General features: G+C 49.0%; 8 protein-coding genes across 8 annotated transcripts; 4 read left to right on the top strand and 4 right to left on the bottom strand.

The window, feature by feature from the left end:
• Window positions 1-438: 438 nt before the first annotated feature.
• BDV38DRAFT_267650 (Zn(II)2Cys6 transcription factor domain-containing protein) lies at window positions 439-1,919 on the bottom strand (the record flags this gene model as incomplete). The annotated part of the gene is made up of 2 exons (XM_032056632.1): window positions 439-1,701; window positions 1,887-1,919. 2 exons carry the CDS (start codon window positions 1,917-1,919, stop codon window positions 439-441), a joined length of 1,296 nt encoding a protein of 431 aa, XP_031919126.1.
• A 2,601-nt stretch (window positions 1,920-4,520) lies between these two features.
• On the top strand, window positions 4,521-5,446 carry BDV38DRAFT_97000 (uncharacterized protein). Its single transcript, XM_032064209.1, has one exon. It carries the CDS (start codon window positions 4,787-4,789, stop codon window positions 5,279-5,281), a length of 495 nt encoding a protein of 164 aa, XP_031919125.1. The 5' UTR covers window positions 4,521-4,786; the 3' UTR covers window positions 5,282-5,446.
• On the bottom strand, window positions 5,447-8,586 carry BDV38DRAFT_97083 (phosphofructokinase 2). Its single transcript, XM_032064210.1, has 3 exons — window positions 7,322-8,586; window positions 6,788-7,246; window positions 5,447-6,733 (listed from the first exon to the last, which is right to left on the bottom strand). Exons 1-3 carry the CDS (start codon window positions 8,066-8,068, stop codon window positions 5,612-5,614), a joined length of 2,328 nt encoding a protein of 775 aa, XP_031919124.1. The 5' UTR covers window positions 8,069-8,586; the 3' UTR covers window positions 5,447-5,611.
• A 519-nt stretch (window positions 8,587-9,105) lies between these two features.
• On the bottom strand, window positions 9,106-10,132 carry BDV38DRAFT_267648 (NRDE family protein; the record flags this gene model as incomplete). The annotated part of the gene is made up of 2 exons (XM_032056631.1): window positions 9,106-10,008; window positions 10,067-10,132. The coding sequence occupies 2 exons, from the start codon at window positions 10,130-10,132 to the stop codon at window positions 9,106-9,108; spliced, it is 969 nt and encodes a 322-aa protein (XP_031919123.1).
• Window positions 10,133-10,804: 672 nt separating this feature from the next.
• BDV38DRAFT_97358 (glutathione S-transferase family protein) lies at window positions 10,805-11,858 on the bottom strand. Its single transcript, XM_032064212.1, has 3 exons — window positions 11,570-11,858; window positions 11,137-11,511; window positions 10,805-11,075 (listed from the first exon to the last, which is right to left on the bottom strand). The coding sequence occupies exons 1-3, from the start codon at window positions 11,665-11,667 to the stop codon at window positions 10,913-10,915; spliced, it is 636 nt and encodes a 211-aa protein (XP_031919122.1). The 5' UTR covers window positions 11,668-11,858; the 3' UTR covers window positions 10,805-10,912.
• A 1,020-nt stretch (window positions 11,859-12,878) lies between these two features.
• On the top strand, window positions 12,879-13,892 carry BDV38DRAFT_267647 (uncharacterized protein; the record flags this gene model as incomplete). The annotated part of the gene is made up of 3 exons (XM_032056630.1): window positions 12,879-13,007; window positions 13,085-13,198; window positions 13,263-13,892. The coding sequence occupies 3 exons, from the start codon at window positions 12,879-12,881 to the stop codon at window positions 13,890-13,892; spliced, it is 873 nt and encodes a 290-aa protein (XP_031919121.1).
• A 415-nt stretch (window positions 13,893-14,307) lies between these two features.
• Window positions 14,308-16,715, top strand: BDV38DRAFT_97530 (FAD-dependent oxidoreductase). The gene is made up of 3 exons (XM_032064213.1): window positions 14,308-15,635; window positions 15,697-16,231; window positions 16,331-16,715. Exons 1-2 carry the CDS (start codon window positions 14,664-14,666, stop codon window positions 16,078-16,080), a joined length of 1,356 nt encoding a protein of 451 aa, XP_031919120.1. The 5' UTR covers window positions 14,308-14,663; the 3' UTR covers window positions 16,081-16,231; window positions 16,331-16,715.
• On the top strand, window positions 16,667-21,519 carry BDV38DRAFT_97569 (putative SNF2 family helicase). The gene is made up of 10 exons (XM_032064214.1): window positions 16,667-17,784; window positions 17,834-18,675; window positions 18,734-18,821; window positions 18,873-18,992; window positions 19,045-19,202; window positions 19,257-19,444; window positions 19,499-19,694; window positions 19,753-20,654; window positions 20,720-20,896; window positions 20,973-21,519. Exons 1-10 carry the CDS (start codon window positions 17,252-17,254, stop codon window positions 21,213-21,215), a joined length of 3,447 nt encoding a protein of 1,148 aa, XP_031919119.1. The 5' UTR covers window positions 16,667-17,251; the 3' UTR covers window positions 21,216-21,519.
• Window positions 21,520-21,624: the final 105 nt, after the last annotated feature.

The following is a 21,624-nucleotide window of genomic DNA, read 5'->3' as shown; positions in this document are numbered from 1 at the left end:
AGCACACGGCTCCGTCCTCGGAGGCCGAATGAACCAAGCCATTCAGTTGGGTTGGATTGATTGGTGAGAGTACACAGATTTTACTTCATTGAGTGGGCTTACGATGGGTAGAATTTGTTCATGAATGAGACTAAGGAAACCTTGTCTGGTATGTATACGCAAAAGAGAGGCTTATATAACAGGGCTAGAGCAATCTCATATTTTTACTGTGCTCAATTTGAACTTGGATAGAGTCGGGAAAGAAACAACAAGGACAATGCATGAGCGGTGACGTGTGTCTTCGACACCACCTATATAAGATCATTCCTCCAGGGTATACGAATTAAGACTTTTGAGCCAGCTACCTGTGAGAACCAATGCCAGTCTCCTTCACTATAGTGCGTTATTAATCGATATAGAAGATTATTATAGAAAAGGGGGGGAAGATAAGACGAAAGGTCATGCCGCGCTCGCCTCCAATGCACTTGTTAATTGGTCCAAATGCTGCTTCATATCCTCACATAACTGTTCATGCCGACCATGGGCGTAGGGGAATTTCTCCCGACACAAGGCATCCATCAACCTGGACAGACACACCCCCGCGCGCTTCAGCTCCCTGAGGAAAATACCCTCACAGATAGCCTTTTGCTCGACGAAGTCGATCTCGAACACACCGAAGCGGATCAGACGCTCCGCATAGCCCATGGACTGATGTGCTTCAGACCGCAGGGTGAAGTCGCGGTATCCGAAGCTGAAGAGGGTGATAATTTTGCTCAGAGCAACTGTGAACAGCAGGTGGCCGTCGTACATCTGCTCGAAACCCGGGCTCTCAGTCAGCTGCAGGAGGATCGTCAGGTACTGCTGGTTGGCAGCTAGGACGGCGTCGAGCGTATGGTTCTCCTTTCTGCGCTGTCGGCCCATGAGGAGCGTCTGTTCGATGTTGTGCAGCAGCTGTAGGTACACTGTGTAGCTCGCTTCGGGACCCATATTTTCCAGAGCGCCGACCGGGTAAACCCCTTCGTCGGCTAGGTAATCCGGTGGAGTTGCCGGCTGCCGGATCGAAGTCGTGCAAGATCGGCTGGGGTCGCAGCTGCCGTTGGCGACGTTCGTCTCTATCTCCCAGTCGTGGCTGAGGCGACGGTCGAGACTCAGGGAGCCTCTGCTCGCTGACATTTCTAGTCCCGGTGTTGGGAGGCTGTTGGCGCTGAGGGGCTCCAGGTCGGAGGTCCAGCAGAAGTTACCGGGTTCTTGGAGGCCGAGGTCCATATTGGGACCCAGAGGACGGGATATATTTTGTGTTGAAGTGGGCACTGTGACTGCGAGGGAGAGGCCGCCCGGTGTACAGTTATCACCTGGGTAAAATGGCATGCTGCTCGAATAATTGTGCACCATCAACGGGGTGATTATGGGATCTACAGCGAAGTTGGACGGGACATAGCGCACCGAAGGAGTCACCCCTGAGACCTCTTCATCCTTGATAGCGTGTGAAAACGGCTGAAAGGATGGAATTGCCTCATTCGTAGACTCCAGGCGTGAGGGCGACGTGAGCGATGCGGATGATGGGGGAGCGGTAACGGCAGCAGCAGCGGCGGCTGCTGCTGCGGCACGGTTGGCTTTGCTTCGTTTCCCAGGCACCTTCCCGATCCTTGAGATCGAGAAGATACAGTCCAAGCCAAGATTAGCGCAGCGTTGACAGCCGGTTTTTTCTCCTGAGCAGCGGACCTACGGACGAGAGTTATATCTCATGTTTCTATACAGTTATACCTGGGCTTCCCCGCTTACTTTAGCGGAATGACACTCATTGCAGGCAGCACGAAGCTTGGGTGGCCTCTTGGAGACGGTACGGGCACTAGGAGGAGGTGTCAGCTTATTTGATAAGCAGAAACTGACTATGGGGAGGTACTCACGATGACATGGTTAAGGTGGCCCTCGTATAGCATGGACAGAGCACGAAGCGAAGGCAAGCTAGGGCCAATAATTTAGGCAGGAGGCACAGTGGTCGTGAGGTTGGAAGTGACGATAGGTGTACCAGAGCCGGAGGTATCTGAAGCTGCCTATGTATCTCTGTGATGTATAGGCGAGGCTGACACTCATCACCTTAGGCCTCAAGTCTTCCATAGACCGGTAGGGTCCCTGGGCCACGCAACTCCAATCCAAGGTCATTAGGGATGAGATAGACCAACGAGAGGAAGGCGTTAATCTATATGGAAAAAATGGAAAGACCAATACCGAGAGTCAGTCCATACCTTGGTGACCAAATGAGCCATACAACGATTTTGCAGCGGTAGATCCGCCTCCGCCATTGGATAAAAATAGCAGGGGCCACATAGTCCGTTGAGGAGTGACTACCTGGAAACGACGCATCTTATACTGGGTTTCAAATTGCACCAATCCGTCTCTGTGGTTCGCCTTGAGCTTGCGAGGGTCTATCTTTCGCTTGTGAACAGCCAAAACAAGAGAAAGTCTAGATTCAGGGTAATTGGTACCCAGGTAAGTATCTGCCTGGCCTTGATAGCTCACCTAATTAAAGGCTACCGGCTCGAGCTCAGTCTTCTGTCCGGGAACGTCGGCAGGAATCTCTGGCGTTTCACGATATGCTGTACAACCATCGCGGCTCCGTAAGTGGAGGATTGACAATGCAGCGTGACCTGCCAGCTTAGGCAGGGTGCAGGACAAAGGACTCGAGCGAAACAGAAGGATTCAATATCAACGTGACACGCTGCTGTCATCCCACCAGCATGGCTTCACTGGTTGAGCATCGCAGGCGAGCTGTCCAATGACAAATGGTCCACAACCCGGTCAAATGCACTGACCACGACCAGGATAGCCATTCTTTCTTACTAAATGGCTTGCGATCACGACCACTGCTCCTGCCATATCCAGCCACTATCGATCCTGTTCAGTGTGCATGCAGCCTCACCGGGAAACCACCTAGGCGCCTGCGACCCTCATAACGGTCTTTCTGACCGGTTTTGTATATCTTTGTCGTGTCGCGTCGTCGATAGAACTGTGTCATCAAGACATAGAGCTCGAGTCCAAAGCGCTGACTAGCCCTGGATAGTCTGGAGATAAGATCGTCACCTATGGCCCATTGTGCCCTTCCCATCCGTGATCCGATCTCGACGCATCCTCCGATAGATCCGGAGTAGCTCCCTGCACGTCGTACTCGGATGTCATTTCCACGTATGTGAGTCGTTGCTACGGGGCGCCGCCTGGGTGGCTGGGCTAGAAGGAGCCCGGGTCAGCCATGTATATCAGGGCGTACGCTCCCGACTCTGGGATAAACCATCTCGTGATGAGATAGATGGTGCCGTGATGCCGTGGTGTCGTGAGAGCATTACATATATAAGCAGTGTCAGTTTCGCCTATCAGGCTTTCACTGTCAGACACGAAACACACTCGCGCAGTTGCAAATCCCCACAAAAAGAATAAAATGACGTGTATCTCCAACCCACGATTACTTTATCAGTACCGACCCCCATCAGCACCCCCCATGAGCACAGAATGACTCTCACCCTAAGCACAATAAAAACCGTTACCTAGCCCTACACAGTGCAACCCAACCAACCCCTGGCTAACCGAAGCCCACCTTACAGTATACCTCACACATTAGAAGACAAGGGACCGTTACCTGGACAAGAGACCCTGAACAAGGCAAAACGGGGTACAACGAGATCAAGACCACCCGTTCCACGTTCAGGACCAATGCCGAAACCGACCATATCACTATACCCACAGGAGGCGATCCGACCCCAGCAAAGCCACGGTAATACGACGGCTGCAATTGGCCCAACGAGTGAATTCATTTTCTGCCGTGCAGCCGTGGATCCGGTTTTTTTTTTTTTTTTTTTTTTTTTTTTTTTTTTTTTTTTTTTTTTTTTTTTTTTTTTTTTTTTTTTTTGATTCAATTCTGGCACTGTAGTGAGTGGTTTTACCATGAGGAGTCAGAACTCAGAACTCAGGCCTTTCATGTAGTATACCTATCAAAGTTTCACGATATGTTCAGTTACGTAGCTAGAAAGTCTACTTCATAGACCCATTAAGAGAAAATGAGAAATCAAACTTTCCCCTCAAACATATCCAAAACTCAATCAATCTTTGAACGAATCAGGCATACTGTAGCAAAATAGCATTCCGCAAGCCATCCATCTCTCTTCCCTAACCCCAAAATTCAGACTCACCAACCCAAAGGGAAAAAAAAAAAAACCCTCACCAAATGACCAGCATCACAATAGCCTTGCAAAAAAATGAAAAAAATATCACAAGCCCCTTGAAATCGCTCTCCTCCCCAAAACCCCCTCCTCAACAATGACGGCCTTTGCATCATAACATACGATCTACCCGATGATCGCCTAGGTCACGGGCCTCCTGATTGGCTCACACCGCACCCAAATTAGGGTTTCCGTGGCCTGATCCCAGGTCACAGGACCGGGATCGCCACACCGGATGATCGCGTTCCTGGAGTCAACTTTCGTCACTGTGTGAGTTGGGGGAATAGGTGACGGATTGAGGGAAGGAGGGGGTTTGGGTTCATAAAATGGGGTTATTTCGAGGTTGGGGTTGGGTATTTTTGTTCTAATACATAACGATTTTTTTGAGCAGTTACAATTTACTTCTACATACGTCTGCTTCTATATCTACTACTATACTACCTACCATACGGTTACTGATTAAAGAATTATTCATTCGGTGGTCGAATAACTGCTACAATATATACATACATACATCCATATCAACGACTACAGCTACAACTACAACTAGAACTACAACTTACCCAAGTGGTAAAAGAAGGGAAAAAAGAAGCAAAATGAGCTTCACAAAAAACCTAACCCGAGCCCTAAACACCACCCCGCTACGACAACAACGCAGCACAACCACCCTATCCTATGCCACGCATGAGCCTCTCGAATACCAACTCAGCAGACTATCCTTATCGAAAATCAAACAAGAGTCTGCCCGGCCAGAGCCTGATCTGCGTCATGTCGTCGGGTATGCGTCGGTGAATCGCGCTGCGGGGGATAAGATGTATCAGAATCTGGTGCGGGGGGTGGAACTGCTACGTACGGAGAGGAGGGCGAAGTATGGTGTTGGGAGGAGTAAACTTTCTTCGTCCTCCTCTTCTAATGCTTCTTCCGGGGTGAGGGGAACTGGAGCTGGGACTGGGGCTAAGGATGGAGGATTGGGGGTTCTTTGGAGAGAACAGGAGGTGTTGGAGACGAGGTGTGTTGGGGAGGGCGAGTTGGAGGGCAGGGGACGGCGGAGGAGGAGGAGCTCGAAGAGGCTGAGGGAGGAGCGGGTTTAGTGGCTCTGAGGATAGGATTATGAGTTATGATGTTAATTTTGGTGTTTCTTTCAAATTGTGTGTTTTAAGGGGTTTTCTGTTTCTTGGGTTGGCGTTTGGCTGGATCGGGACGCGCTTTTTATGGTTTCGGGACGAATGATTTATGGTGAAAACATTAAGCTTTGCATTCGCATTGAGCGGTGCGTTGTATAAGTCTTTTTTGAAAGTTTGTCAATTCATTCGAGTTACGACAATATGAAACTTGGGATTCATCATTGGTGTATTAACGGAATTGTAATCGCAGATCTCTTCGTAAACATTACATTATGGAAAAACGACAGTGGATGCCTCTCAGTTCGGAATTGCACACATAGACGAGCGTCCCGACAAGGAGTCCACAGCTTCTTGGATCTCCAACCAGTTCTGAGTTCTCGGCCGCTGTCGCTTCCAATCAGTATCGGTAACTTCAACTCCGGTAGGACCTCCCATCGGCAGTAGAAGGATACGAGACTGTTTGATGCTGATCACCGTGGCTGAGTTCTCATCGTTCATGATTTCGTCCGGAGACTGGCCCGCAAATGTTTCCAAATGTTCCATGCACTTCACGGCCAGCCGGAACGCGCGAATGCGGTCGATGGGTGAGACTTTGCCGCCTTGCTGGAAGTGTCCTGGCACCACCCCCTGCGCATCAAAGCGATTCTTGGCCTCGTGTTTGATAATATTTGCAATCTCGGCTGTACTGTAGATGGTGGATGTCTGGTCATTGCGGATGATCAGCTTGCCCGAGCGATTGGCACCGTGATCCTTTGAGAACTGTTGGCGGAGGTACTCGATGTCATTGGAGAGGCTCTGGAGAGTTATTCCTCGATCAGGCGTATACACCGTCATTGCTCCCGCGGCCAGCGCCGCAGCTGTCGCCTGGTACTCGGCCCCTTGCGCTTCAACGACGAATACGCTGTGCCCGGAGGAGGACGCAGATTGCCGAACAACATCGCAGAAATAAACAAGGGTGTTAAGACTGGTGTCGCTGCCAAGGGAATATTCCGTGCCGGGGACATTATTTGACATGCTTGCTGGGAGAAGGACGAGCGGAATCCGGAAGGCAGGATATTGCTCACGCGCCTTGCGCAGCTGACTGACGGCTGTGAACGCTTCGAAGCCTCCAATAACGAAAAGTGCATCAAACTTATACCGCTCAAAGCATTGAGCTGTCGTTTCCATATCGTCTAATGGTAGTCCCGCATTGGTCCCAATGTCAGACCCACCGTCGTTAATCCAGTCACCAGATTCCAACCAATGCATTTCACGAACCGAGCCAGGGGTATCATCGTGGTGCCGACAGAGACCAGGGAAACCGTTGTGGATGGCGATCGGGGTGTGTCCCCTGGTTAAACAATAGGCGACTACTGCGCGTGTGGCTGGATTCATGCCTGCAGCTGGGGCGCCGACGTGAATGATAGCAACCCGCATGCGCTGTAACTTACATTAGGCTCAATTGGTACTTGATCAAGGTTATTCGGAGCATACCTTATCTTCGGGCAAGACCATCTTAGGATGATCACTCGTGTTCAGGTGTCGGTACGCGCCATGGTATTCCATGAATTCGGGATCCCGAAGTGTTGCTGCTTTCTCGAATTCTTTGGCATGCATACTGGCGTTAGCCTCCTTGGTTAAGGCAACAGTTTCAGCCAGAGATGATGTTTTGATTCTATTTTCCTGGATAATCACCACCGGAGAGGGCGAGTCAGGAGTCATAGACAGCACCGCTTTGACGGCGTGGATGCCCTGTAACGTTGACAGCCAGCGGTCGTATGCGCATGGGGATCCGCCTCGTTGGATATGACCCAGAACAGTGACGCGGGTATCGAGTCCTAAACGCTTGCTCAGAACATCTTTCACGGCAGACGACGAAATGCGATCCAAGTTGCTGTCCTGGGCTCCTTCTGCCAGAATAACGATAGTGCGACGCTTGCCACGGTTGCGGTTCTAGCATCGGTGCATTGTTAGTACGGCGGCCTGTCTAAGTATGTGTAATAGGAGAAAGAGTAAGTATGACAGTACCTTGGTGATGATTGAGCACATATCATCCTCCCAGCCATCGCGCGGAGGCCTCTCCGGGATAAACAGCCAATCCGCCCCAGTTGCGATCGCAGCCATCAATGCTAACCAGCCACAGTGTCGACCCATGACTTCGACGACAAACCCTCGGCGATGAGAGGAAGCCGTATCAAAAACTGCATCGACTGACTCGCAGATCCGTGTTAACGCAGAATAGCATCCGATGGTGGCATCCGTGCCGGAAAAGTCATTGTCGATAGAGCCGAGAAGTCCAACAATGTTCAAATTCTGATGGGGTGCGACTTGCGCCACGGTCAAAACACCAGTTGACACCAGCTCATTGAGCAGCTCTGGCCATTCGGATCGAAAGAGGTCTGCCCCGGTCAAGCTTCCGTCTCCCCCACAGACAACTAGGGCGTCGATACCGAAAAGCACCATATTTCTTGCGGCCTGTAGACGACCTTCTCGTTCACGGAAACGGTCACAGCGTACGGACCCAATGAGTGTCCCTCCACGCGATAGAAAGCCTCGAACGTCTTCCCAATATAGGGGATGCATCATTGCACCGCCCTGGATGAGTCCCTCGTAGCCTTCGTGAATTGCCCATGCTTCGCAGCCGTTCTGGATTGCCGTGCGGACGACTGCACGAATAGCTCCATTCATTCCCGGAGCATCTCCTCCGGATGTCAGGATACCAATGCGACGGGGTTTGCGTCTTGAAGAGTAACTATCTAATATGGTGTTGGTCATGGTGTGAATCTAGTCCAAAAGTCAAATGAAATGGTAGGTGTTAGTGATGTCGGTACTAGTACGATGATGTTGTGGTAAATTGGACAACAGATCCTTGAAGACAGCAGGATAATTCATTTTATCTGGAGTGGAAAAGCAGGGTGAGACATTGAATGCTCCGCATACTATACCATGTCCCGTGATGGGCTGATGGCAGTGGGATTCCCTTTTGTTTTCACAGGCCGATATGGTCCGATGTGGTGGTACTCGGGCAATCGCAGACGTGTGACAAGGGGATGAATGAAAGATGCCTAAGCTAATCATCGTCATGTTTTATTGATAGTGAATCACCCAAGTGTCCGCATTCACCGAATACTAGTAGTAAGTGGGGATCACAACGCAATTTGCCACACTAAATCAAGAAAAAGGAAAACAACATGACAGGGGATCAGGAACGGCGTGGCTCCGTAGAAGATGATCATTAGTGTAGCTGCGGACGGGCACCTCCGAACCATTCCGGAACCCCATTTGCCTTACCCTTTGGGCATACAAACCCATGGTATTTGTCGGGACCGCTCGATCCGGGCATTGACCCTGTGTCGTATTAAGATATACTGTGTGCGACGAAAGTACAGAAGCTGGCGCTATAATACGGGCAAGTAAGGGAACCCAAGAACGCTAAAATCTTGGACGGATTCTACACTGATAATGACAGTAATCACTTATGGGGCATGAACTATGGCCCGTTGATATCAATCAGTGCTCCACAATGAACCCACACAACATGCGACTCTAATCTAAGCTCGCCGTGTCATGGGGTATCGGGATGCCGATGGATTCCTGTGTCCCGAAATGAAGACAACGTGACCAACAGCATGATGCCATGGACGTGGGAATTGAGCCCAAAACTATTCAATGACTGATATACCAATAGACTGGATCAGATTTATCACTAAACTTTATGATTCGAGAGACATATCCCCAAAACGCCGCAATGCCCTCTAAATATACATGGACGAACTAGAATGGCGTGAAACCGAAAACCCCCTGTATGGCGTCTACTTTTCAATCCGGAACTCAAACGACCGGTCGCGAGCCTCGGTAGAGACTGGCCGAGCATCATCGTCGTACAATGTACGTTCAAAGAACCGGACTCGCCCATCGAACCCCACCAAGATAACCGTCTGCTTCTGTGTCGCATACAACCCTTCTAGATATGCACGATTGGGTGTCCCCTCGGGAGTGGACGGTAGCACTGGACTCTCCTCCCTCTTATCCTGCTTAGCTGGCAGTTCTGCTTCATCCCGCGCCTGTGTATCACGGCCGATAGGTGGAATGAAAACGCTCCGCGGAAGGTGTGGGATGTATTCCTGAACTCCAGCATCGTTGCTCAATCGAGGTAGCGTATCCACACTAAGCACGCCCAATAGCCTCTCGATCAAGTCGTCCTCGCTCTCCTGATGCTGAACATGCCCCGCAATCGCATCAACAAGCGCGTCTTCCCCCTTCTCAACTTTAGGCCAAGACCGATCCTCGTAGTCCGTATTGCTCAGCCCGACCGTTTGGCCCGGTTTGTCCGCGACCCAGAGAATCGGTTCCGTCTCCGACGCTCGGCTGGCCAAAATCGCCAGCGGCTCCATAACATTTCCACACACAAGGTTAAATCCGCCGATATTGGTTAACTCCCCGTTGGTGGTCCATTGGTTCACGAACTCTTGGGTGGTTTGCGCGCTATCCGGCGACGATGTGAGCCAGCTGTTGACGACTTCGCCGCGACTGTATTTCCCGACGGCTTTTGCGCAGGTGTCTTCATGGTAGTTCGTTAGCACAGCGATGCGGCCCTGCTTTGTGATACCCAGCCAGGTGGGGTGGATGGGGCGCACAAGATCTCGGGCGCTGAGGACGTGGGAATGAGGGGATGGCCACCAGTCTGCTCGGGAGGTTGGTCGGTGGAGGAATTCCTGTGATGCGGTCAATATTTGATATTGCAATGGTCTATGAAGCGTGTAGAATACGTACATCTCGGTTGTTGCAAATGATGAGGCGATATTGGGGATGAGCGGTGGAAAAAAAGGCGATACACATGGTGAAGGATATGTAGTTGTAGGTTGATATTCAGTGTGGAGCGGCTGTATTATCCAGCATTGTAGCTGATAATGGCTTACATTTATCTATAAAGTGAATCAGACGTGACGGAAGACCTCGTACGACCGCACGGGAAAGCACGGGTGTCCCGACCGGTGAGGCGAGAGTCAGGCGATTGGACACATGGCGAAGCCAACCAGTATTCGGTTCCAGCAGAATGTCTCCAGGCTTTGGCTGACCACAGTTGGCCGCACAGGGAAGCCAAGGGAAATCTGTCATAACTACTCGGGAGATTCAGTCAGCGAATCTGACGGTGATATCATCATCATGATTACCTTATGCTAACATAAGAGGCAACGGAAGTCACATGCCTTCTCCCCGCATTTACTATTTTTATAAGGTGGATCATTGCTCCGCAGTCCTCCATGCATGCAGTGTGGTTCTAGACTCTTGGGAAGTAGAGCGTCTCACACGAGTATATTTGTAACGTACGATTATATTGCAGGGTGTTAAGAAATTGCTCATTGACTCGCTGAGCAATCCATGTTCGTCGACGGAGGTCATCAGTTGTCTGGAGTTAGAGCCGATGGAATGTACAAATCGCTGACCCTGATCTATAGCAACCTAGTATATATCTATAGCGTACACTGCTCTATACATCAAACGTGAATAGTGGTTACAATTATGAAGAAAAGTAAAGGGGCGAAAGGTCCACTACACACTTCAGCCTCTGCCAACTGACAACTAATACCGTGATCAGTTAGTGATAAGTGAGCAATTCTACCCCCGGATCTTCATATGAACAGCAGCGAAGCCTTTCTGCACTGCCGGTCGCTGGTACACCCGATCGTACCATATTGTCAGCTCCGGGAATCTCTCCAGGTCAAGGCCAGCTGAGCCTGCGGCAGCCACGTAGGGAAGGTGGAGGAGATCGGCAAGGGTGCTGCACATCGTTAGCTTTATATAGACTCAATATGAAGGGACTATATAAAGAAATAGCGCACCATTTCTTGCCCACCAGGTAGTTACTGTGCGACTTCTGCAGATGCTGCTCAAGGTGAAGATACAGGCTAATAGCCTTTCTGGCAAAGGGGATGCCGTCATCCTTTGCATCGAGGTCGAAGCGGTGCTCTTCCGGATGGGCTGCATTGGGCTCAGTTAAAGATGCGACTAATATATTGACCTCCTCATCCTCCTTAGAGCCCTTCTTATAGGAAACTTCGTGCGCTGTGTCATAGCGCGCAATCAGGTATGACACAACATCGTGGAACCCGGAAAGATCGACGGACTCGCCATCGCTTTGGATGTTCCTGAGCACCGGGAGGCTTTTCGCATCAATCTCTTCTGGTTTTCCGACCAGGTGAAGGCGGTAGGGGAGTCTGAAACAGAGGCAATTAGCCAGGATTTATAGGGAGTGTTATGGTTCAGGGGACCCACTTGAGTTCCTCGAGGATGACGGCAACAATCGCTCCCTCTCTTTTGCCTTCGGAGGCGAAAAGAGAGATCATTCCGCGTTGTTCTTGGAAGACGTTCATTGCGACAGTCGTGATGTGATTGAGATTGAGTGCGAAGAATTCTTGGAAATATGTCTTAATGGAAAGAAAAAAAATTTAAGCAAAAAGTTTCTGGCGAGGGGTATTTGCTGAGTTTAGTTGTTTAGGAGCCTAAAAAGAAAAGAAACCCCTCATTTCTCGTGAGCTGCGCACGTGGGCAAAAGCACACCGCTAACAGACCAAACTTAATTTCTTTTGACTCTTCTTTCTTCGACCACTTCTAACTGATAATTAGGATCTTCGCTGATAGCGACGATTTATGACGCCATGCACGGGACGAAGGATCATGCCCCTCCCAAACAAGCATTTGGTCAATTGTCAATTCCGAGCCTATCGATAGCTTGTCGCTCTTTCACTTTCGGCCAATGTGTGTTGACATCATGATACTCTCAGACGGTTACTCGAGACCTCTTTGCGGTACCCTGAACGGGTTCATGATGTGGTGTACGATCACCAAGTTATTCGACAGAAGTGCTGCAACGTGTTCAGCTGCCTTCGTGGTCTGTTCTCCACAAAGTGTCAAGGAACACAGACCATCAAACTGGGCGATCTGCAGCCAATGGATGGGCTAGCCGAGATGATAATGTTTTTCCGCTGCAAAGATGATCGCCCGTTGATCTGGCCATCAATCTAGAATATACAATCGCTCGCGCTAGAAAAGAATCTTCAACAAGGGTCATCTTGCCACCCTTATCAGCGACAGCACTAATGGACATAGTGGATGGTTGCAATGCAGCGTTTCACTACTAGTCCCCCACAGAATAGCGTACTTTTTTATCTGTTCCCTTATTACATATTATTATCATGTCGCTCATTCGTCCTACCTACTTTTGAAGAATAATCATAGCTCCGCTAGGATCACTAGCACATTGTTGTGATAGAGTGGGGTTACAGTAATGGCCAGGGAGGAAAATATATCGGAGAATTAGAAGTTTGCATAACAACACCGCAAAACAACCTGCCATTCTCCTTACTGAAGCAAGTCCCAACCACTCAGCAATCAATCTTGTACGAGGCTTCAATGCCACGAATTAAATTGTGACTTAGGGCTAACGGGGACGAAAAGAGGCTTAAGCACAGAAACCCTGCTAACGCCGAGTCGGAGCCGAGGGCAAAGTTTCGCGGTCCAGACAGCGTCGCATGAGGTCATTTTCTACAAGGATCGCACGAAAAGAAAAAAAAAAAAGTCCCTAATGTCGGAGATCAATCCTGGTATTGACCTGTCTAATTCATATGGCACAATCCTTTGCATCCTGGATACCCGCGGCGTCCATTCCGAAATGACTCGGGTTTATTTAAAGCTGTTGAACCCTCTCCTTATGGTTCGGTACCCCCAACTATCCGCCGGTCCAACCAACGCAAAATGCCCGCAACTTCTGCACACCCGTGGAAACTCCAGTCCCAAGATCTTCCCTATGCATGGGATAATTTAATTGGCGTAGATGCCGATGTGGCGCCGATGTCTGCGTTTGATACGATTATTGAGCCACTGCCCGCCAACCCTCATCGACGAGTAAGTACCCTGTGGGGAAAGACGCCTCGTCACCTAGTCAGTCCATGATCTAATGATTATGCAGCCGAATTCTCAAGATATTCTCGATTCTCCCTGCTACTTGTCACAATGGTCTCCATCTTCTGCAGGCCTTCTCCCGTGGGAAGCGTACGAGAATTGGGCATCTCCGAAGCATTCATTTGCGGCGCCCAACCAGTTTGAGGACGTGCCCGTGCTACCGCCACTCAAGCAAGATTCAATACAGAACACGTCGAAAATCTCCTCTAGAACCCGCACATCGCCCCCGCAATCTCATTGCTCAGCCTCGAGCTCAACCGTGGCCTCGTTATCGCCGCCCCCATCTTCCCCATCTGGCTCGCCCAGTTCTACTCCTCACGAAGGCCCAGCGCACCCCTCATCACGGCGCTCAGCACATAACCGAATTGAGAAACGCTACCGGGAGAACCTCAGTAAGAATTTTGCTGCACTTGAGTCGTCACTGCAAGGCTATTACACGCGAGGGGCTGGAAGTGGCAGGCCCCGCTTCTACTGTCAAAGGAAGCACGCTTCTAAGAAGATGGCAGTTCTGACCGATGCCGTTAATTATATTGGGGAGTTAGAGGCGGAGACAGTCATGTTGAAAAAGAAGCTGGAGACATTGCGGCAAGCGCTGCTACCGAATGGAATATGGAAATACACCCTGAACGATGACTAAAACCTCGCTGTTGAGAGTTTCCGATCCCACAGGGGAATCATTTTCTATTGACACACTCGTGCCTCGGCAAGTGTGGCTTTGTACATATCATGTAGTGTATTAATGTGATCAATCCTGGATCATGATGAGTACTGCCTAATTCAAACGGATACAGTTCCCGATGCTCCGCTCTCCGGATGCCTCCTGGCAATACTAAGACCACATGATGCTTAGCAGGTGAGATATAGATCAAAGTGATCGGTTGGTTCCGTGAAGAAAGGAAATTGCATGTCTAGACCCATCCATTTTTGCCCCCCGGGCGCTATAAGCTTATGCCGGGGACTGCCAATCAGAGAGGTTTTCGGGGGATCCATGGAACGCCAATTTCTTCACGTTGGATATGACACTTGAGGGGTGGCAATGTGAACTTTTCATTGGCTCTGCTTGCCGGCATCGTTTAACCGACCGCCCGAATTAACAGAGCTTTCGGCCGGACGCGGAGAACATCCCAATCTGGAATGGGGAAAGATGGAACGGGCAAAAAAAAAAAAAATTTAAAAAATTAAAAAGAAAAAAAAAAAATTAAATTAAATTGACACTAAACCATTGACCAGTGCAACGATGTGCATACTACGAAACATCATGAATCGAACTGCAGGGCAAATATCTGCCCCTGTGTGACCTCTCCAACCGATTTATCGTCGCTCTGACCCTCTTTTCCTACCACTTTCCGACGACAGTGTGCCTGTCGGCCTCCCCGAGCGAAAAACGAAGCACAAGGGGTTCTCCACAATGCCGCGCGATATCCTCGTCGTCGGTGCGGGTATTGCTGGTCTCGCCAGTGCGATTGCCCTTTCCAACGAGCTCGCCCCCGTCGTTCCCGGATTGAAAATCACGGTGTATGATGGCGCACGGGAGCTCACGACGTCAGGCGGCGCCATCAGTTTGACACCGGTCGCTCAGAGGTATCTCGATGAGTTAGGGGTCTTATCCGAGTTGAACCAGATGGGTGATCACGCTGGGATTGAAGTGGACGCCATTGATTTGTTTTCTGTGCGTGTTGGCCGCCGTTTGGGGCCCCTCCGATTTACCGATGAGAACGGACATGGTTACGGTGGCTATAAGGGTCGTCGGGTATTGCGCAGCGCTTTGTCGGAAGCCATGTTGACAGTGGCTCGCAGGCTGCCAAATGTCTCGGTTCACTACGATAAAAAGCTAGTCAGAGGAAACACAACGGCGGAGAATGTCACATTGCAGTTCGAAGATGGTTCAACCGCCACGGGGGACTTGGTCTTGGGAGGCGATGGAGTTCACTCGGCGACACGAACAAAAATCGTAGATCCCGGCAACAGATCCGAGTATACCGGTATCTCTTTCATACAAAGCATGGCCGACGCCCAGAACTTTACCGCAACGATGCCCTTTACTCAAACCGCGGTACATCTCGCCCGGCATAGCTCGCTCCTAACGAGCTACTGCGACCCAAAACACGAGAAGCTCTTTGTGGCGGCTATCGTTCGCGTGAGCGAACACCTGATCGAGAAATACCAGGCGATGTCGGGAACGGACCTGGCGGCACAGAAGAACATGAGGATGTCAATGCGCTACCTGGTCCGGGCGCAGTTCGGCATGTCAAGTCTACCGTACATCCGCGAGATCATTGATCGCACCGAGGATTGGATGTTATACCCTGTATACCAGGTTCGTCAACGAGGAAAATGGCACACAGATCGGATACTGTTACTCGGCGATGCCGCGCACGCAGTAAGTTCCATCGTCACCAACGGCATCGGGTTCGTAACAAGACTAATACAAATACCTACAGATGCCTCCGCGCGATGAATCGGCTGCGTATGCGGTAGAGGATGCGATCATATTTTCCAAACTCTTGGCGCAGAATCCCGACTGTCAGCTAATCACATTGTTTGAAGAATACGAAGAGCTTCGACGAGGACTAGTCAACAAGGCATTTGATGCGTCACGCAGGCTGTGGCAAAGTGACCTTGACAAGGGCCTCTTTCCTGGCCAAACTCGCGATCTGATGTCTCCTGTCCATCTTCCACCCGACAGCCATATTGGAAGGCGTGCCACACAGCCGATCAACAAGACTACACTACCCGCTCCGACCCACGAGAGCTTCTCAGATCTGTCCGTGTACTCGTTAACCAGCGATCTTGGGCGAACTGTCGACGCGACGAATGTTGATTAACGCCGATCACCAAAATGGAAGCTTGGCTGCCATAGGTGTACGTCTACTTCGCTGCACCTACATATGCGTGGCCACAAACGGCCCGCTTATAGTTGATTTACGGCATTATATTCAAGAGATTCGTCACAGTGGTCTAGTGGCCATGCTCCTGGTAACGTCTATCCGCTCTTTCCAAACACCTACCGCGTTGCCTCGCCTTATTGACACGCTTTCTTTATCTTTCCATCCTTTCCCAGCCAACTTTTAATAGTTCTGTGCCCACCTTTTCTTATTCGCCATAGAGATTCCCATTTCACCATACGTGTTTTATTTAGATGATACTATGTCGCTTCGTTGGCTGCTTTTAATCATTGCTTTCCGGTTCCACCCTAGGATCGTTTTATGGTACACTGTTTAATACAACTCATACATCCAGGCTGGTAATGCTGGTGGTTATCTTCCTTTATGTGCTAAAGCGCAGCAATATCCTGCGGTTTGAAAGACAAGACGCATTCTATCTCCTAAAATTCACTATTCTCATGGCCCTTCCCTGTTGAACCTCTCTTTGATACCTTGTGTCATGCCCCTATCCTGGTCCGTGAGTCAATTCTAGAGGTGAGATGATGCGAGAAAATGGAGAGGTTAAGGAGATCGTAGAGGAGTCGACCCCAATGGATGATGGTGTGTCCGAGATGTGGTTACACTATGGAGGAGTTCGATAAAAACATCAATGATACAGGGGATGAACGACGTAGTCGAAGGTAAGAGGTAGAAGGGGATTTATGCCTCCGAGGCTGTAGATGTTTAGAGAGGGCACGGATGGGGGAAGAGATGAGAGAAAGATATGGAAGGTAGAGGTGAGATAGTATCTATATATCACCTATGCCTTAGCCTTAGTTCTCATCCTACTTTTTCCTGATCGTCCTCCCTGATCACCATTATCTCTATCCTGATCATCATTATCCTCTTCCACTCAGGCTTTGGATCATACATACTCTTATCCATATACTCCACCAGTTCTACATACTTCTCGGTGTCTCTCACATATCTTTCATTCGTGTATTTCTACATCCTATCATCTCATCATCTCCCATCTGTTTGTTGCTTTCTACTTTTAAGCCCCTTCAACACCTTACTCAGTACAACTATCTCCCACTATCCAACAACCAACAAAGCACCTCAATCCTCAGCCATGCCTACAACCATGGACTCCTCCCAGGAGCCCGAACAACTTGACATAGCAGCCTCTCTCTCCGAAAGCGCCGAAACTCGCCGAGAGCAGGCGGGCGCGAAGGCTGCCTTTGCTAGGAGCGTACTAGCGCTCCAAAACAACGCCTCACCGTCGAAACCCACCCACATGCCTGAAACTACCAAAGCTCCTGAGAGCGGAGAGGCGGGAACAGCGCTCAATGCGACTGATAAAAGCCCAGGATGTCAAGATAATTCTCAGGCATACCATACGTCCACTGCAGATGTTCCCGATATTTCAGATTATGAGCTGAATGATGACCTCAACGCCCCTATGGATATTGCACAGGCTCTTTCAGGAATTATAGGGAATAGTGCGTCTGACTCCCAGCTTCCGCATAATGAAATACCAGTTACTTCAACGTCGTCGGTGCAGGTTGAAGATGCTAAGCCCGGTCCCTCCACTTGCCCAGCTGATCCAGAAACCTTGGAGTGGCCGGACGAGATGTCGGACTCCATGGATAACGACACGTCAGAGTAAGACGCCCATATCTTTTCAAGGTAGTATGATGACTGACTGTTTTAGGTTCGATGCAATTAAGTTCTGGTTTAAAGACCTGGCGAATCCGACTATAGAAGACATAGTGAAATACGAAGCGGCCAAGTTGCAGGAAAAGGCAAGGGAAACGAGGGTATCAAACAGTGAAGCCCTTCGATTACAGGACGACGAGTATGACGAGTTTATAAGGGAAGAGGAAGAGTCCGCCTTATTTGTTACTCCTGAGCCCGCCCAAGAAAGTTCATCTCGTGAGCAGCTACCCGAACAAAATGAGACTACGCTCGCAACAGAGCCCGCAAAACAACTAAAGCAAACAAAGAGAAGGAACAGACAGAACAAGATATCTGCTGAAGAGAAACGAAGGAGCATGCAGTTCGGGCTTGACGTTATTCTTGGTAAAGTAGACAAGAAAAAGTCAGGAAAGAAGCGCAATGCTAGCGGAAGCGGGCCATCTGGTCCAGCCAAACGCCCTAGAAAAGGCAAAGAGCCCGAATTCGACTTGGAATCTCTCCTGAAATCCAACATCATCGAGGATGCACATGCCAGTTCGGCGCTACCTGCGGCCCCGGCCTTTACTGAGAAAAACAAAGAGAAAGCACTCCTCCAGTTAATCGCTGGAATCCCAACTAAGGAGCAAGAACAGGCGAAAGACGATAAGCGAAAGATTTTGAAGGCGACCAAGAAGTTTAACAACAGTGCAAGAAGCGATGGAAAGGGTGGCTGGAAATTAAAGGGCATGAAGACAAGCCTCTACAATTACCAGGTCTTAGGTGCTAGCTTCATGCGTGATCGAGAGAATTCATCCCAGCCGCCATATGGAGGTCTCTTATGTGATACCATGGGTTTCGGGAAAACGATCCAGACACTTGGTGAGCATGCTTCCAATGTCATCGCTATTACACTCCGCGGTGGCTAATGTATACGTAGCCAATATTGTCGATGGGAGACCGCCTGACCCGACTGACCCTGTGAGAACGACATTGATTGTTGTGCCATCGCAGCTTGTCTCACACTGGTAAGCCTAAAGAACCTCGCATCTCACATTTCGCCAAACTAAACATTACAGGATGACGCAACTGCAAAAACATTGCGAAATAGATGCAATAGGCGAAGTTCTTGTGTATCGTGCAAACGCGAGATACTTGACACTTGACGTTCCCAAGAGTATCCAGAAGCACAACATTGTGTACGTTAAATACCTTACACAAGTGATACAATATACTCATATCAGTCAACAGGATAACTACATACGATGAAGTTCGGAGATCTTACCCCCAATGCAATATCCCAAGTCAGATTGCCGACAAAGATAAACTTATTGAGTGGTGGACGGAGACCTATAAAAATGACGTGGGCCCTCTACATCAAATCAAATTCAGGAGGATTATCTTAGACGGTATATATACTTCCACACTTATCTGGATCTGCACTAGGCTAATATAGCTCTCAGAAGCTCACATCATAAAAAATCATCTTTCACAGATATCTATCGCTGTCCGTGCTCTCACGGGCCATCACAAATGGGTCCTCAGTGGAACGCCTGTGCATAATCGTGTAGAGGAATTCTATCCGCTCTTTGATTTTCTCGGTGTTCCTCGCACCGGAACTTATGAGAATTTCTGGAAATCATACTGCAGGGTGAGTATATAATATTTGGTTTATATTAAATAGATTTCTAACCGTTTAATGCAGGATGGGGAAGCCAACAAATGCTTGGTTAATCTCCTCCGATCGTTCATGTTTCGTCGAACGCATTCCAGTCGGCTTTTCTCGTTGCCTATCATCAAGCTGCCTGATATTGACGAAAAGGTCGTACAAGCAGAATTCTGTGAGGCCGAGAGGATAATGTACGATGCTATCATCGATGCATTTTTCGAGATAATCAATGGTTCGTGAAAGTTACTTCGCCGGCGTCAATTCGTATAAATTACTAACGATGAATATAGGCTACGCCCATGTGGAAAATCCTAGATTGAAGCAATACCGATGCTTCCTGACGATGATTTTAAAGCTGCGCATGGTTTCCAGCCATATACTTACTGCGCAAGACATAATAAAAAAGCTTCTTTGCAAAGGATTGATTCGTGAGTTTATCGACATCTTGAAAGTGGAGAGAAGCCCCGAAAGTCCATCCTCCAATATCATACAATGGATCAGAGCAATGAGAAAAGAGATCGAATTACCCGCAACTCCACAGACTCAAGGCTTCACGGGCCCTTGTGTAGAGGAGCTCCGTGGCGACAAGGAAGAGCTGACCAAACAGTTCAAAGCTTTCATGACGACACTTCATGAGAATGAGCAGTGGATAGAGAGGTTTGAAAGGGGAAGCTGCGCTTCCTGTGGATTCATGCCAACGAATCCGGTGATTACATCCTGTATGCATCTGTATTGTGAGGAATGTTATTATCTTCTTTTAAAGGAAGGTGAAACACGGATCTGCTCAAGTTGCAATACAGGCATTCGAGCAGCTGCGACGTGCCCTATCTCGGAAGATGGAGAAATAGGGGAGTCATCTTCTGCTCTCATAGTCGAAGAGACGAGGAAGCAGAAGAAATCACCTAAGAAGAGCAAGAAAAAGACACGAGGGAATTTTGCGGGTGGCTTTTCGGCGGTTGTCACACACGGCAGAGATCAACCCGAGGATGAAGTAGATGAAGACGAAGAGGTAGATTGGATTTCTGGGTGTGGTGGCGAAATGACCAGTGCCAAAATAGCGAAGATACAAGAGATCGTCAAGGGTTGGATTGACGAGAACCCGGACGTGAAAATTGTCATATTTACTCAGTTTGTTGATTTCCTTCGGCTGCTCGGGTTTATGTGCCAGAAACAGAGATGGGGGGTCACTTGCGTAAGTTCTACTCCTTTCATAGCTTACCATAGATCCAGGGAGGGGGCGCTACTAATCGCACGCAGTTGTACGGGAAAATGAGCTTACCGGCTCGTGAGCAGAGCATGGAAAAATTCAAAGATGAAAGAGAGGTACGGATCTTGATTGCCAGTCTCATGGCTGGGGGAATTGGACTCGACATGTCCATGGCGAACAAGTGTATCCTCGTGGATCTGTGGTGGAATGAAGCTATTCAAGAACAGGTACTCCCCACACGTTCGGTTTCATTCATCTGTACAGTACAATCTTGGGTAAGTCTGATCTAACCGTTGCTCTAAGGCCTTTTGTCGCCTCTACCGAATCGGTCAGTCTAAGAATGTGGAATTTGTCAAGATCACCATCAAAGACTCAATTGATGAGTATCTGTTGAAAATGCAAACTCGCAAAACGGCCAATCTTTCCGGTACTATGGGGGATGATGTTTTGAAGGATCGAGATTCGATCATCGATCTCATGAAGATGTTTTGGGGAACAGTCATCGAAGAGCCAACAGGTGGACTTTCCATTCAACGCAACCATTAACGCAAACCTAGTGGCATACTCTGCAGGTGAATGTTTCTTTTCCGCATTGACGTGAACTTGGCTATCATTTTCGTCCAAGCTCTATTAGTTCTGATATTATTGCTTTTTGGCTTTTTGATGGCTGGTTTTCTATTCCTAGTTCTGATCATGGTTGACAATTGGTTTTGATACTGCTATTTACTGCTTGAATTGGAAGTTTGATGCCATCATTTTAATATCATATGATCTGAATTAGCTTTGAATACACTTGGCCTTACTTCATTGGCTATCATTTGATTCATTGTGAGGCTATCTTTGACTAGTAGCCATTAATGAGTGAAGGGTGTAGCGCATAATGAACGTATTAGCAGCGGAGATAGACTACATCGTAAATACAGTATGACGGTCGATATCCATCCGACATGAGTAT

This window comes from Aspergillus pseudotamarii (genome assembly GCF_009193445.1).
Source record: "Aspergillus pseudotamarii strain CBS 117625 unplaced genomic scaffold BDV38scaffold_3, whole genome shotgun sequence".
Lineage (NCBI taxonomy): Eukaryota > Fungi > Ascomycota > Eurotiomycetes > Eurotiales > Aspergillaceae > Aspergillus > Aspergillus pseudotamarii.
Note: the sequence above shows the minus strand (reverse complement) of the source record. Positions and strands in the feature narration are given on the sequence as shown.